At 42.6% G+C, this 17,533-nt stretch overlaps 1 protein-coding gene across 1 annotated transcript in view; it reads right to left on the bottom strand.

Annotated features, from left to right (window-relative positions):
• Positions 1-456: 456 nt before the first annotated feature.
• Positions 457-17,533, bottom strand: part of MAU2 (MAU2 sister chromatid cohesion factor) — a 59,468-nt gene continuing 42,391 nt past the window's right edge. The window contains exons 15-19 of the mRNA XM_044285553.1: positions 8,666-8,743; positions 8,140-8,251; positions 4,450-4,540; positions 3,067-3,194; positions 457-1,318 (exon numbers count right to left, since the gene is read on the bottom strand). Coding sequence (XP_044141488.1) covers positions 1,244-1,318; positions 3,067-3,194; positions 4,450-4,540; positions 8,140-8,251; positions 8,666-8,743 — 484 coding nt within the window. The 3' untranslated portion in view covers positions 457-1,243. The remainder of the gene's footprint in view (positions 1,319-3,066; positions 3,195-4,449; positions 4,541-8,139; positions 8,252-8,665; positions 8,744-17,533) is intronic.

The following is a 17,533-nucleotide window of genomic DNA, read 5'->3' as shown; positions in this document are numbered from 1 at the left end:
AGTATTGCCATGATAAATAAACTTAAATACTTCATGATAATTAAAAGACGACATGCCTTGATCAGTTCAAGTTACTTGAGGATGCGGCCACACGGTCAGGTATCTTAATGCAGTGTGACCGCCACAATCCGGAGTGGATCATAAAAGGAGAGAAAGTATAAAGGACAGATATGACTACTTCTCTTTTTTTTAACCTCTCTCCTGGTTTTGACTTCCAAAACTGCATGAAGAAGCCTGACCACGTGGCCGTACCCCAACACTGGGTTCACACCTGAGCGTTCTGAAAGGAGTGCTCTGTATGCGCGATTGTACGGGCGTTTACAATCGCGCATACAGAGACAAGCAAACGCCCATTGTCGCGCGTTCCCGAAAGTCTATGTACGGGAACGCGCGACAAAACGCCCCAAAGAAGCTCAAGAACTTTTTTGAGCGCAGGGCGTTTTTCAGCGTGTTCAAACGCGCTGTAAAACGCTCAAGTGTGAACCAGGGCCATAGGGAAGCATTGGTTTTCATGTGGAGCGTTTTACAGCGCGTTTGAACGCGCTGTAAAACACTCAGGTGTGAACCCAGTGTAAGTCACATGACTTGATGCCTAATCCTTTGGCCACCTCTATGCTGTCGTCACGGCTGTGTAATGCTTGCCTACAAAACTATATCAAATATCAAAACCATTCCCGTGAAAATATAATTTATCCAAAAGGGGGAATGAAAGAGGGAAAGAATAAACCTCCCCTAGCCCAACAAAACCGTATTTTTGTGCACAGAAAAGTTTTAAAACATTGATAAACTTAAGTATTATATATATATAATATTTATGGATATAAAATTTAAAAAATGCCCTTCTCTGTTAAATCTATTCAGTAGAGGGAAACAAAGCTGAAGGCAGATATTAAATATAGCACAAAAATATTGTTCCAAGGTAATTTAACCCCTTATCGTGCTGTTGGGAAAGCTTGACCTTTTCCCACGCAGCATACACTCGGGGGGAGCAATTACTTGCAGACAAGGGAGTGTCAAAATTTTGCAGCATGTAGATAGATCGGTCTCTTAATTCCAGAGTCACTGAACGGAGGACATAAAATTCCTTTCCATCCTGTTTGCAAGTCCAGAACAAAACATCCCTTCATCTCAACTGCATTGTGCATTTTCTTGCAGTTGTAGACTCTCCAAAGTTTTGGATGAAGAGAAAAATCCTCTACAGCAAGTGCTGGGTCTGTCCGTTATACACTGAAGGACTTTGTCTTCACAAGAGGCTAGCCAGGCTGGTAGTTGGGCCATTCTGAGCCTGAAACTGCACAGGTGGTGACCCGTCTGTCCACTGCAAAAGAAAAAGAAAAACTCAGTTCAAGTCCCTCACACAAAACAAAACCTACTAACAGTCCGGGGCTCATCACAGGCTCCGATAGTAACAGCTCTATAAGGATAAAAATGGCAAAATCAACTTTAAACGGCACTGTACCATTACAACAACTCATTCCTTCTATGGGGCTGCTGGAAATAGCTGAGCTTTCATACTCTCTCTGGAAGTCCCACAGAGCTGAACGAAGATGTCCATCATTCCATTCACATGGAAGAACACAAACGGCTGGACCCGCAGTGGTAATCATACTTACCTGATCCCCGCTGCTGGGCTATGGCTCCATCACTGCCCCACCAGCTCTGCAGGTCCCGGGTCTCCCTGCATCAATATCCAGGTGGACGCAGGGTCACGTGACCATCAATGTAGCCAATGACCGACTGCAACGATAACGTGTCACACATGTGGCACATCACCGGATCACGTGCCGCAAGGGTGCATTGCCACCACTGCGGCTGTGGGGTTGGTGCAAAAGCTCAAATGTGAACACCCCCCTCAGGCTATGGACACCTTTGAATGCTATTTTTTCATTAGTATATTGTTTATTTTGATCTAAAAACATGTATCCAATTGTTCTTTGTTAAAAGTTTTCCACCATTTGTCCTCTGCAGCCTGCATCTTTTCACATGTATTACAGGTTGGTTTCCTCACTCACCGTGAAATCCATCAGAGGACCCATCTGAGCCCTCAGTCACCTTTAGCTCTGCATTTCTGAGAGCTCACAAACGCTCATTTAAAAGACAGTCTGTCACCTCACCCATCCATTCAGTATTAACTGCTGTATTACATGAGTAGCACTGCTGACACGGCATTGATACTTTGTATGTGCATCCTCCCCTGCTCTGCGGTTGTGCAGACTCTGTACTACACTGACAGGACTCGTAAGCCGTGTGCACATATTGGAGAACACCTCCTGGATGCGAGTTCATGTCAATGTATTATAGCGGTGCTTTCCAGTAGCACAGTGATGGACTACACACAAACAAAACACATTTCAAGTAACAATGGAGTCAGTGTCAGCACTACAAAACCAAAAATAAAGCAAGCAATCCTAAATCTTACATTTATGCAGCCCATCATCACAAATGAAAAGCACAAGGATTCATTTTCTTTATACAAGGTTTCACATAATTTGCGCTAACGATAATCAGGTAGTCTTAACTGACTAAGGAAGAGACTACCGGAGTTAACATATCCAGCATAGCTAGATACCACCAGATCCCCATAATGGCATCCGGTGGGTTTCCGTCAGACAAATACCATAGCGGTATTTATCTGTCCAAAAAAAAAACGGAATTTATGCCTGAAAGCCACAAGATCCCATTATAGTCAATGGGGATCCAGTGGTCTCTGGCTAAGCTGGATATCGTAACTTTTGTAGTCTTTCTGTAATGGAACAGACTACCGGATTACTTTTAGTGCATATATGAATGTAGCCTTAGAAAATAGAGAAAATTGTTCTTTCATGTGCTGCTGCAAACTATCAATTCCAAACTGCTGCCGTATACAGCAGAGTTTAAATAGGTGTTGCTCATACTGAGCAACCCCTTATCCTGTCAACGTGTAACCCAGCAATCAGAAGATCACTGGTGAAATTACACACAATATACTAGGCCTTTAAAAATAAAGTTAAAAGAAAACTGCAATTTTGTTCATTTTACCTTGTAGGTCAAAGAAGAAAAAAGAAAAAAAAATGGTGAGACACTAACCGTTGTGAGATTGTGTTCTGGAAGACTGCAGGCTTCTATGTGGTCCTGTAGCAGCTGCTGGGAGAAGTTTTGGTGCATCTGTGCAGCCTCATGAGCATCAATTGTATTTCCACATGCTTTATTCAGGTCTGCATAGCACAAGAAATGGATTTACTATAAAGACACCAAGTCAACTACTCAATGCTGAAATTTCAGCTAACCGTTACTTGGTTTTGATCAACAATTTTTCACTAAAAACAAGCTACATGTATTTTTTTTCTTTATAAAAAATAAATAAAAAAATAAATAAATAAAAATGGGTGGACAGTTTTCCAGATGCACTTTTTAAGTCAATCCATGTATACTACTTTCTGCCCTGGCTCTTTATAAGGATTGTGCAGTGTCAGGATATTGATGTCCTATAATCAGGATAGGTCATTAATAACAGATCACTGAGGGCCCAACACAGGCCGCTGCATCCCCTTCAGTATTTAGCTGCACGCCATCTCCCTTGTAGCGGCGATGTAGTGCAATTACAGCTTCCTCTCTCACGTACTTGAATGAGAGAGGAAGGTGTATTTACACTGCCCTGTTGATACAAGGGAGATGGCGTGCAGATAAACACTAAAGAGAGCACATTGCCATGGTTTTCACCCACTTGTTCCAGAAGTGAATGAGAGAGGAAGCTGTAATTACACTGCACCATCACAGTTAGGGCTCATGCACACGACCGTATGTATTTTGTGGTCCGCAAAAAATACAGATTACATCCGTGTGCATTCCGTATTTTGTGGAACGGAACAGCTGGCCCCTAATAGAACAGTACTATCCTTGTCCGTAATGCAGACAATAGGACAGGTTATATTTTTTTGTTTAACGGAAATACAGACATACTCCGTGTGCATTCTGTTTCCTTAACTTCTGAAAGAAAGTTTGTGTGAATGAGCCCTTAAACAGTATTCTGAATTAGGCCTCATGCATCACTTGAGTGGGTCTGCAATCCGGAGTGTGCTTCTGTGGTGTTTCTGTCTATGCCTCCACACCGCAAAAAAATAAATAGAACGTGTTCTATTTTTTTGCAGTGCGGACTGATCATGGACCTATTGAAGTTGAATGGGTCTCAATCGGTTTTGGCCGCCGTATGGATCAGCCGCACAACGGCCGTGTGCATGAGGCCTTAACAGAAGGCGGCCCCGAATTAAAGAGCATCTGTCAAAACAAGATCAACCCTATTAAAATACGGTTGAGCCTTCACAATAAAACAATACCTTATTTATGCACCTCTGTTGAACCACTCTTGAGAAAAAACTTTTTAGTAATACGTAAATTGGGTCTTTTTATTGTAAACATAAAATTAGTGGGGAAAAAGTGTAAACTAAAGAAAAATGAAGGGTTCCACCTTACCTCTAAGCAGAGCGGATGACCATAGCTGTACAGACATATCTGGAATCTTGCTAGCCAGCTGCATGGCTGGAACAACCATATTGTTGCTCTCCTGAATTTAAAACGTTACAGGTTATAGCACAGAGAAGACTGTGGATGTCTCTAGTGGCATTAAAATCTATGGAAGACAATACAATATTCATGACCAGTAAAAGACAAAATTAAATAGTTCAGTATCTTGAAACAACTGACCTAAGAAAATAATTTACGGGCACCCTAACCATTACTACTTTGTGCACGTCACTTGCCAGTATGGCTAAATTATACAGTGATGCTATTGACCTATATGTCTACCATAAAGCAAAATTATGAGGTCTAGGGGGTTTTATGGTCTTGCTACATAAGGTTCAATGAAATATGTTCCTAAACCTCTAGAGGGAAATTTATCATTCCCCCCACACCGCTTGCCTGCTTAACCCCTTAGGGACGCATGACGTACCAGTACGGCATGTTTCCCGAGTCCTTAAGGACCCATGACGTACCGGTACGTCATGAGTTTAAAATAAGATTGCGGCGCCCCGGGGGTTAATCCGAACGGGATGCCGGCTGAAATCAGTCGCAGGCGGTGCGGCAGGCGGGATCGCCCGCCTCCCCTTGAGTAATCGTTGGCATCTAGTGGGTATACCAGGGTGTCAGCACATTGCTGACACCCTGGTATAAACGGCTGACATCGGTGATGCGATGTCAGCCGTTTAACCCTTTCCATACAGCGGTCCGTAAAGACCGCTGTATGGAAAAGGTTAACAGCTCAGGGAGAACCCTCCCTCTCCCATCAGGGGGCTGCTGTGCCTTTGCAGCCCCCCGATGGGAGAGGGAGAGAGCCCCCAGACAGCCCCCCGCCAGCCCCGTCCTTACCCTTCCCCGTCTGCACAGTTCTGGCTACAACTGGGCAGACGAGGAAGGTTCCCATGTCAACAGGACGCCTTCTCAGGCATCCTGCTGTCCATGGTGCTGAACAGATCTATGCTAAAGGCATAGATCTGTTCAGACAAAGGGTAAGTAAAATACAGTGCAGTACCCTATATAGTGTACTGTACTATACTATACAGACATCAGACCCACTGGATCTTCAAGCAAGTGGGTCTGGGTCAAAAAAAAAAAAATATGTAAAAAAAAAGTTAAGATAAAAAAAAAACTAAAAACTAAATAAATTTATCACTTAATAAAAAAATAAAATAAATACACTACACATTAGGCATCGCCGCGTCTGTAACGACCTGATCTATAAAACGGTCATGTTACTTTCTTTGCACAGTGAACGCCATAAAAATAAAAATTTAAATTTTGCCCACCTTACTTCCCAAAAAAGGTAAAAAGTGATCAAAAAAAGTTGCATGTACGCCAAAATAGTGCCAAACAAACAGTCATCTCATCCCGCAAAAAATGAGACCCTATCCAAGATAATCGCCCAAAAACTGAAAAAACTATGGCTCTTAGACTATGGAAACACTAAAACATGATTTTTTTGGTTTCAAAAATGAAATCCTTGTGTAAAACTTACATAAATAAAAATAAAGTATACATATTAGGTATCGCCGCGTCTGTATCGACCGGCTCTATAAAAATATCACATGACCTAACCCCTCAGGTGACCATCGTAAAAAAATAAAAATAAAAACGGTGTAAAAAAAGCAATTTTTTGTCATCTTACGTTACAAAAAGTGTAATAGTAAGTGATCAAAAAGTCATATGCACCCCAAAAAATAGTGCCAATCAAACAGTCATCTCATCCCGCAAAAAAATGAGACCCTACTTAAGATAATCGCCCAAAAACTGAAAAAACGATGGCTCTTAGACTATGGAGACACAAACATTTTTTGTTTTAAAAATGAAATCCTTGTGTAAAACTTACATAAATAAAAAAAATTGTATACATATTAGGTATCGCCACGTCTGTAACAACCTGCTCTATAAAAATACTACATGATCTAACCTGTCAGATGAATGTTGTAAATAACAAAAAAAAATAAAAAAAATGTGCCAAAAAAGCTATTTCTTGTTACCTCGCCGCACAAAAAGTGTACTATAGAGCAATCAAAAATCATATGTACCCTAAACTAGTACCAAAAAAAATGCCACCCTATCCCGTAGTTACTAAAATGGGGTCACTTTTTTGGAGTTTCTACTCTAAAGGAGCATCAGGGGGGCTTCAAATGGGACATGGTGTCAAAAAACAAACAAAAAAAAACAGTCCAGCAAAATCTGCCTTCCAAAAACCGTATGGCATTCCTTTCCTTCTGCGCCCTGCCGTGTGCCCGTACAGCAGTTTACGACCACATATGGGGTGTTTCTGTAAACTACAGAATCAGGGCCATAAATAATGAGTTTTGTTTGGCTGTTAACCCTTGCTTTGTAACTGAAAAAAAAAAATATTAAAATTGAAAATCTGCCAAAAAAGTGAAATTTTGAAATTGTCTCTCTTTTCCATTAAATCTTGTGCAACACCTAAAGGGTTAACAAAGTTTGTAAAATCAGTTTTGAATACCTTGAGGGGTGTAGTTTCTTAGATGGGGTCACTTTTATGGAGATTCTACTCTAGGGGTGCATCAGGGGGGCTTCAAATGGGACATGGTGTCAAAAAACCAGTCCAGCAAAATCTGGCTTCCAAAAACCATACGGCGCACCTTTCCCTCTACGCCCCGCTGTGTGGCCGTACAGTAGTTTACGGCTACATATGGGGTGTTTCTGTAAATGGCAGAGTCAGGACAATAAAGATACAGTCTTGTTTGGCTGTTAACCCTTGCTTTGTTGATGGGTTAAAATGGAAAATTAGGCAAAAAAATTAAATTCTCAAATTTCATCCCCATTTGCCAATAACTCTTGTGCAACACCTAAAGGGTTAACAAAGTTTGTAAAATCAGTTTTGAATACCTTGAGGGGTGTAGTTTATAGAATGGGGTCATTTTTGGGCGGTTTCTATTATGTAAGCCTCACAAAGTGACTTCAGACCTGTAGGGGACCCTAAAAATTGGGTTTTTGTAAATTTCTGAAAAATTTCAAGATTTGCTTCTAAACTTCTAAGCCTTGTAACATCCCCAAAAAATAAAATATCATTCCCAAAATAATTCAAACATGAAGTAGACATATGGGGAATGTAAAGTCATCGCAATGTTTGGGGGTAGTACTATGTACTACAGAAGTAGAGAAACTGAAACTTTGAAATTTGCTAATTTTTGGTAAATTAGGTATTTTTTATGCAAAAAAATATTTTTTTTACTTCATTTTACCAGTGTCATGAAGTACAATATTGACGAAAAAACAATTCTCATAATGGCCTGGATAAGTCAAAGTGTTTTAAAGTTATCAGCACTTAAAGTGACACTGGTCAGATTTGCAAAAAATGGCCAAGTCCTTAAGGGGTTAAAAAAAAAATTGCAATCCCCGCGTTTTTTTTTTTTTTTAAAGCCACTTGCAACAAACTTTATAGCAAGTGGTGCTTCTACACTGCCCTTGCCACTTGACATTTTTCTGGTGAAAATGAAGGCAGAAATCTATGGCAGCTCTGAGCTGCTGTAGATTTCAGTTTTAGGTGCACGGACTGAAGGAGATGTGCCTAATTTATGATGAGAGCAGCGCAGGGGAGATCATAGACCAGCGTATAAAGTCTGTACAATTCGATCAGACGGGAAAAATCCAGCCTTTGTATCATACCCTGTGATTTCCTAATACGTAGAAGATGTGGCCAAGAAGCACCAAAGAGCACGCAGTTAATCGATTCAGATCCTCAGCATTTGACATCTTTAAAGTCTCTCGCAGAAATCGCCTGTAATGTAGAGAAATATTTCAAATCAACTTCTAGCTAACAACCCACCAAAAGACAGTCAAAGTGTTTAAAGAAGTTCACAACTGAATTCTCAAGTTCCCTTTATCCAGTGGTCTGTTACCCCCATGGTGCAAGCTGACACATTACACACATGACTTTAGCCCCACATACTGAATGACCTGGGAATTTATCAGCAGGCCAGGCCATATAAAAGGGAAGATGATCTCTAGATACCTACTCCTAAAGCAGAGTGCACATGTGTATGTTGAATGGAAAAACATAAGCACATAAATAATGAAGAAATATCAAAAATCGATGAGACTCATATCCACAAGAATTTGTTATGGGAAATTCAGTCATGAGGCTATGGGCAAATATGTGCTAGTCAACCGAGTGTAAAAAATAACCACTTACTTTGCTTCATTATATCTGCCTTGAAAGAAAGAAAAGAGCCCCCGTATATAGAAGGCAGCAGCGCGGAGACAGTGCGAGCTGTAGGAGTGAATAGATAAATATGTTACGGTGGTAAAGGTTAGCAACTAACTTATCAGAATGCCACAGCTAAGGCTATGCTCACATCTTCAGTAACCTGATCCTGCAGGGAACAGCCTGTCAGAGTTCACCAGATTCGCCATTGCCAGATACTGCCATGCACCGCTGAACCCCATAGACTCTAATGGGATCTGGAATGAGTGCTGGGTGTTGGCTGAATAAAATGCTTTGCATGGAAAGCAGACGGTTCCTATTAGAGTTTATGGGCTTTGGTGGTAAATGCCAACATGACAATGCCGGATTCGGTGAGGTCCAGCAGGCTTTTCTCTGCCAGTACAGCCTGCCGGATCCGGTTACTGGAGATGTAAACGTAGCCTAAATTATTCTATAATAAAAAATAAAAATATAGTAGACCAAAGAGGAAAAAAACTAAAACATCACTTAATAAATCTAAAAATGAAAAATAGACAATACTATATAAAATATCGCCATAATTTATCAGAATTAACCTTGCAGGATGTACTTATAGGGGTCATACAAGGATAGGATGCAAACAAACGTATTTTGTTTCTGTGTCTGTTCCGTTCTTTTGTGGATAGGATGTGTACCCATTCATTTCTATGGGTCCGCAAAAAATGTCCCCATCCGTATGTCCGTTCAGTAGCCCCGCAAAAAATATAGAGCATGTCTTATTCTTGTCCGTTTTGCGGACAAGCATAGGCATTGTTACAATGGATCCGCAAAAAAACAACAAAAAAAATAAATAAAAAAAATATGCAACACAGACCACAAAATACATACGGTCGTGTACATGTAGCCTTAGGCCGAACTTCAGTGGTTCCTATTCAGCTCAAATGCACAAGTCTTCTTGCACTGGCTCTACCAGATGCGATAAAGCAGGGCAACAATCCTGAAAATGACAACCCCCAATACTTCAGGAACCTTTCGCTACTATGCACACACAGTATAAAAGCAGGGGTCAACAAAATACTCCCACCGGCCCATGATGAGTCTTGCATTCACTGGAATAGGGGGAGTGTCCAGTTAGCCATCGAGAGAACCTATTCAGCATCTCTATTGGCTTCCTTCCCCAACCAGGGTTTAATGAGCCAGTGACAGCTGGATCTGATCACCAAAGCAAGTGTGATATACTGAGGCAAATGGGTCAAATGATATGGGTATACTGATAAATGCACAGTAATACAGGCAATGCAAAAAGCCCCTTTCCCCCGATTTTATAATAAAAAATAGAAAAAAAACACAAACAAAAACACACACATTAGTTATTACCGCGTCCGTAAGGGTACTTTCACACTTGGGTTTTTCTTTTCCGGCATAGAGTTCCGTCACTGGGGCTCTATACCGGAAAAGAACTGATCAGTTTTATCCCCATGCATTCTGAATGGAGAGTAATCCGTTCAGTTTGCATCAGGATGTCTTCAGTCGTTTTGACTGATCAGGCAAAATGAGAAAAACACAGCATGCTACGGTTTTCTCTCCGGCAAAAAAAAATGAAGACTTGCCTGAACGCCGGATCTGGCATTTTTTCCCATACGACTGTATTAGCGCTGGATCCGGCATTCAGAATACCAGAATGTCGGATCCGTCGTTCCAGCATGCGCAGATCGGTAAAAATGTGAAAAAATTTACAAGACGGATAAGTCAGCCCGCATGACAAGCAGAGAGACTGATCTGTCCTTGCAATGCATTTGTGAGACGGATCTGTCTCACAAATGCTTTCGGTCAGCGGCAGATTGGCGGGCAGTTCCAACGACGGAACTGCCCGCCGGATCACACTGCCGCAAGTGTGAAAGTAGCCTAACAACTGGCTCCATAAATATATCACATGATCCACCCCATCTAATAAACACCATAAAAATATAATAAAAACTGTGTCAAAAGAAGCAGTTTTTGTCACTTTACATCACAAAAATTGCAACTCTAAGCGATCAAAAAGGCATATGCCCTTCAAAATAGTACCAAACCGTCACCTTATCCAAAAAAAAATTTGACCCTAAGACAATCGGTCAAAAAGTAAAAAAGCTATAGCTCTTAGACTATGGAGACAAACTTTTTTGGGTTTCAAAAATGCTATTGTGTAAAACTTAAATAAGAAAACAAATACATATTAGGTATTGTCACGTCCGTAACGACCTGCTCTATAAAAATTTCACATGACCTAACCCTGCAGTTGAACGCTGTAAAAATAAATAAAATCTGTGCCAAAACAACCAATTTTTTGGTAAATAAAAAAAATTTGAAGAAAAATAAAGTGTAATAATGAATGATCAAAAAAATTATATGTACCAAAAAATGGTACCAATAAAAATGTCAACTCTTCGTGCAAAATACAAGCCCCTGCACAGGACGATCAGCAGAAAAAATAAATAAAAATATGGATTTTAGAAAATGGAGACAAACAATTAAAAAAAAATGCTTCATTATGCAAAACCGAAACAAAGAAAGCAGACATATTTGATATCATTGCGTCCGTAACAACCTGCTCTATAAAAATAGCACATGATCTACCCTGGCATATGAAGGTTGTAAAAAATAAAAAAACTGTCCCAAAACAGCCATTTTTAGTTACCTTGCCACACAAAAAACATAATATAGAGCAATTAAAAAAATCATATGTACCCCAAAATAGTAGCAATAAAACTGGCATCTTATCCCCTAGTTTCTAAAATGGGGGTAACTTTTTGAGAGTTTCTACTGTAAGGGTGCATCAGGGGGGCTTCAAAAGGGGACATGGCATCTAAAAACGAGGCCAGCAAAATCTACCTTCCAAAAACCATACGGCGCTCCTTTTCTTGTGCGCCCTTACATCAGTTTACGGCCACATATGGGGCGTTTCTGTAAACCGCAGAATCAGGGTAATAAATATTAAGTTTTGTTTGACTGTTAACCTTCGATGTGTTAAAGAAAAAAAATTGATTAAAATGGAAAGTCTGCCAAAAAAGTGAAATTTAGAAAGGTCATCTCCAATTTCCTTCAATTCTTGTGGGACACCTAAATGGTTAACATAGTTTGTAAAATCAGTTTTGAGTAACTTGAGGGGTGTAGTTTCTATAACGGGGGAATTTATGGGGGGTTTCCACTATGTAAGTCCCACAGAGTGACTTCAGACCTGAACTGGTCCTTAAAAAGTGGATTTTGGATATTTTCTTCAAAATGTTATGAATTGCTTCAAAAATTCTAAGCTTTCTAACGTCCCCAAAAAATAAAATGACATTTACAAAGTGATGCCAACATAAAGTAAACATAGGGAATGTTAAGTAATAAATATTTTTATGAGGTATCACTGTTTAAAAAGCAGAGAAATTTAAATTTTGAAAGTTGCGAATTTTTCAATTTCTTTTATAAATTTGGGATTTTCTCATAAATAAAAGGTGAAATATATTGACTCAAATTTATGATGAAATCCATCATGAAGTACAATGCGTCACGAGAAAATCTCTGAATGGCTTGGATAAATAAAAGTGTTCCAAAGTTATTACCACATAAAGTGACATGTCAGATTTGCAAAAAAATGGCCTGGGCAGGAGGGCGAAAACTGGTAGAAGGGGTTTAACCCTCTAGATGCAGTGTTCAATAGCAACAACAACATCTGAGCAGTTAAAGCAGAAGTGAGCAGATTGATATATACACTGTAGTTTTGTATAAAAAAAAGGTCCCAAAAAATATATATAAATTAATTTATACATTTAGGGGGTATTCCAGTTGTTAAAAACTGGATTTTTGTACTCACCGTAAAATCCTTTTCTTGTAGGATGCATGGGGAGGGGGGGCAGCACCATGGGTATACCACTACCACTAGGAGGTAACACTAGATAACAGAAAAAGTTGGCTCCGCTCAGGTGGGCTGTACCCTCTCCACAGCAACTAGGCTATTCAGTTTATACCAAAAGCAGTAGGAGAGAGAAACAAAAGGCGAAGAACCAACATGTCCTAGACAGGGGAATGAAACGAGAACAGCAACCCGGTGACAGGAAGAGACCAGAAAAAGGGTGGGATCTGTGTCCCCCAATGCATCCTACGAGAAAAGGATTTTACGGTGAGTACAAAAATCCAGTTTTCTCGTGAATGGCATTGGGGACACAGACCATGGGACGTCCAAAAGCAGTCCATGTGGTGAAAAAAAAAAAAAAAAAAAAAACACGACACCACCAGGAGAAGACACGTCCAACAGTCAAACAGGAACCACAGCCTGCAATACCCTGAGCCCAAGGACAGCATGAGCAGAGGCCAGCGAGTGCAACTGATAGAACTTCGTGAAGGAATGTAAGGACGACCAAGTGGCCGCCTTACACAATTGGGACGTGGAGGCGCGATTGCGTCTAGCCCAGGAAGCTCCCACCGCCCTTGTGGAGTGAGCGGTAATCAGAGACGGGGGAACCTGGCCACAAGCGCGATAGGCCGCAGCGATAGCGGAGCGGATCCACCACAACACAGTGACTTTGGAAGCCGCCAGATCCTTACGAGGCCCCTCGGGAATCACAAAGAGGGAGTCCGAACGGCGGAAGGAGGCGGTAGCCCCCAGATACACCTTCAGGGCCCCGACGACGTCCAGGGAGTGGAGAGCGCATTCCTTGAGGTTTGCCGGAGAAGGACAAAAAGAGGGTAGGACAAGATCCTCGTTAAGGTGGAAGGGAGAAACCACCTTGAGCAAAAAGGAAGGAACCGGCCGGAGCACCACTTTATCCTGGTGAAAAAACAGAAAAGGCTCCTGGCAGGAAAGTGCAGCTAGCTCCAAAACCTGCCTGATGGAGGTTATGGCCACCAGAAAACCTACCTTCCAGGTGAGTAAGGTCAGCGAAACCTCCCTCAGAGGCTCAAAGGGGGCCGCCTGAAGGGCGCGCAGGACCAAGTTGAGATCCCAGGGGTACAAGGGAGGAACATACGGAGGAACCAAATGCACCACCCCCTGCAGGAAGGTTCTCACAGGACCCAAGAAAGCAATGGACCTTTGAAAAAAAGACCGAAACTTGACCCTTCAGAGAACTCAGCGACAGCCCCATCTCGAGGCCAGACTGGAGAAAAGACAGCACCACTGGGACAGAAACGAAGGGGCAGAAAACCAGAGTTCTCACAAAAGGTCAGATAGGCCCTCCAGGTGCGATAATAGATCCGTGAAGAAGCCGGTTTTCGAGCCCTGATTTCACTGATTCTCACTACCGCATCAGAGAACCCCCTCTTCCTCAGGATGGAGGATTCAATAGCCACGCCGTTAAACGCAGCGGCCGTGAATTCTGGTGGAAGAGCGGTCCCTGAGACAGGAGATCCTCTCTGTCGGGAAGAGGCCATGGAACGTCCGCCAGCATTCGAGCGACGTTGGAGAACCAGGCACGGCGAGGCCAATCCGGGGCGATGAGAATGGTCTGTATCCCCTCCGCCTCGATCTTGCGCAGCACCTTCGGCAGCAGAGGAAGTGGAGGGAAGACATAGAGGAGGCCCGAGCAGGTTCAGAGCGCGGGCCAGGAACAACGGCACCTTGTTGTTGAGCCGGGACGCTATCAAGTCCACATCCAGACGGCCCCATAGGTGGCAGATGTCTTTGAAAACCTCCGGATGTAGAGACCACTCGCCTGGATCCACTTTGGTGCGACTCAGAAAATCCGCCGTCCAGTTGTCAAATCCTGGAATGTACACCGCCGACAACACTGGAACATGAGACTCCGCCCATAGAAGGATCCTCTCCACCTCCCGCATCACCGTCCTGATGATCGATGTAAGCCACAGTCGTGGCATTGTCCGACTGAACACGCACCGGACGAGTTGCAAGGAGAGGAGTCCAGTGGGAGAGGGAGTGGAAAAATCGCCCTCAGTTCTAAAATGTTTATCGGGAGACGGGATTCCTCCGCCGACCAGACCCCCTGAACTGTGAGGTTCCGCAGAACGCCGCCCCTGCTGAAGAGGCTGGCATCGGTGGTGACTATCGTCCAGGAGAATGGAAGGAAGGACCTTCCAGATGACAGGTTCAGGGGGGACTACCACCAAGGGAGAGACGCCCGAACTTGCCGGGACAGGCGGACGGGAGCGTCCAGACCCCGAGAGGTCTTGTCCCAGAGGGCAAGGATCACCTGTTGCAGTGGTCGAGTGTGGAACTGGGCATACGGTATGGCCTCGAAGGAGGCGACCATAAGGCCCAGAACCCGCATGCACTCCCGAATGGTGGAACGCAGGGATCGCAGAAGGAGCAACACTGCCAGCTGAATCTGGGAGGACTTGGAATACAGAAGAAACACCCGAGAAACCGAAGTGTCCAAGACCATACCCTGGAAGGAGAGTCTCTGGGAGGGCCGGAGAGAGGACTTGGGGAGGTTGATCAGCCAACCGAACCGCTCCAGAGATTGAACAGCGATTCGGACGCTGTCCTCGGCCTGTGGAAGTGACAGGGCCTTTATCAAAATGTCGTCCAGGTAGGGCAACAAAGAGATGCCCATGGTGCGAAGAAGCAAAATGAGAGGTGCTAGGACTTTGGTAAAAACTCGAGGGGCGGTCGCCAACCCGAAAAGGAAGGGTGACGAACTGGTAATGACTACCCCTGGCGGCAAAACGCAGAAAACGATGAGACTCTGCAATAGGGACATGCAAGTAGGTAGAGGTAGAGGGGATGCAGGCAATACTTATCTGCTCCTGCAGTCTCCTCCCTCGATGTCAGGACCAGCAGGGATGCACCTCTTCAGACTTCCGACTCCATTCTAGGAGAACAGTGTTCTGGTGGAGGGTGGCAGCAGGTGTCCCAGCAGCTGGTGGGATGCCAGAGCTGACAGGTCGAGCCCGGATCCACTTTTCTTCTGTAGGGGGAATGGGAGGTAGCCTGGGAACGTCAGAAGACGGTGGCAGACACTCCACGGGGGCCAGGAAAGCGAAATGCTGACCTGCATCCCCATCTGGAAAAAATAACAAACAGGAGAAGAGTAAGCGTCAACCCCCTTTACCGGACACTAAGCAAAGACTGAAGTCCTCCTGGTGGAGCCTGGGGGCATAGCCCGAGGAGGAGGAGCTTCTTTTTTTGCATAGTGTCCCTCCTAGTAATACCTCTAAGCTATACCCATGGTCTGTGTCCCCCAATGGAATGTACGAGAAAAGATGGCCCCCGTCTACAATCGATATCAGAAAGAACAGATATCAAATCTTTTCCCATAGAAGTAAATATCAATCTGCTCAGCTCCTCCTGCTCTAATATACTGCCTGCAGATTACATTGCATATCATGGTGATGTTCTTTTTAAATGAGTGTGCTCCTTCAATTACCCTCTCCCCCAGATGTGAAATTGCAGCGTGCAGAAGGGTTGTCATGGCAGACTGGGACCTTCTGAAGACTCCCAGGCCTTCAACTGTTATCTTTATATTAAGCCCCGCCACTAGCAGGGCTTAGCAAGAAGGTCACAAGCATAACAGACTAATACTATAGTATCATAGTTTATGACAAGCAATGGCACAGTCGAATACCAATTTATGCTGATAATAAACAGTGTAAAGTAATTAACACAGAAGAGGACAGTATACTGCTAATTATGGATCTGGATAATTTGGAGGCTTGGGCAGAGAACTGGCAGATGAGGTTTAAAGGGGTTATCCAACCCCTATAATTCCCTCTAAAACGCCCAGGCACTTCATACAGGTTATACTTACTCCACTCCTCCGCCTAGCAGTGTCAATGGAAAGGGATATCTCACTTCAGCAAATAGCATTTATTAAGTAGAGAAAGTTAATACAAGGCACTTACTAATATATTGTTATTATCTATATTGTTTCCTTTGCTGGTTGGATTCATTTTTTTATCACATTATACACTGCTAGTTTCCATGGTTACAACCAACCTGCAATGCAGGAGCAGTGGTCGTGCTTGCACAATAAAGGCATAAGAGCTGGCCTCTCTGGTGGCCGGGACCATGCGCATAGGCTAGTGCCACCGCTGCTAGATTGCAGGACGGCCGTAACCATGGAAACGGGCAGTGTATAATGTGATGGCAAAATTAATCCAGCCAAAGGAGGCAATATGGACAATCACAATACATTAGTAAGTACCTTGTATTAACTTTCTCTACATGATAAATACTGTTTGCTAAAGTGAGAAAACCCTTTAAAAACATGCGATCAAAAAGTGTTCTTTACTCCAAAATGATACTAATGAAAACTACACGTCGTGCTACAAAAATCAAGCCCTCAAACAAGTCCATAGAAAGAAAAAGAAAAAAAGCTATGGGTCTCGGGATACAGCAATGCAAAAAGATTTTTTTTTTTTTTACAAAAAAGAAAGTTTTATTGCACAAAAATAGTAAAACGTTAAAAAAAAAAACCACACACTATATGGTATTGCTGTAATTGTACTGATCCAAAGAATAAAGATATTGTTATGCATGCGGAAAAATGAACGCCACAAAGTTTATAACTAGGGATGAGCTAATCGACTTAATACACATAACTTAGTAAATACCTTTTATTAACTCTTTCTGGGAGAGAGAGATGGAAAAAAACTGCTAAATGAGTGAATCTACTTCAGATGAAACATCCGAAGTCGATTTGCATAAAACTTTGTTCCAATACTGTACGGAGCAATATTGTACCGTGGAACCAAACAAGAGTTTGGAAAATTTATTTATTTTTATTTTTTAAACAGTAGAAATTAATTTATGCGCATTCTTGTGAGACTTCGTGAAGTAATAACTTCGGCTCATCGGAGCCAATACATCTAATACTCCGTACAGTATTGGAACAAAGTTTTATGCGAATCGACTTCGGATGTTTCATCCGAAGTAGATTCACTCATTTTGCAGTTTTT

Source organism: Bufo gargarizans, chromosome 1 (assembly GCF_014858855.1).
Source record: "Bufo gargarizans isolate SCDJY-AF-19 chromosome 1, ASM1485885v1, whole genome shotgun sequence".
Taxonomy (NCBI): domain Eukaryota; kingdom Metazoa; phylum Chordata; class Amphibia; order Anura; family Bufonidae; genus Bufo; species Bufo gargarizans.
Note: the sequence above shows the minus strand (reverse complement) of the source record. Positions and strands in the feature narration are given on the sequence as shown.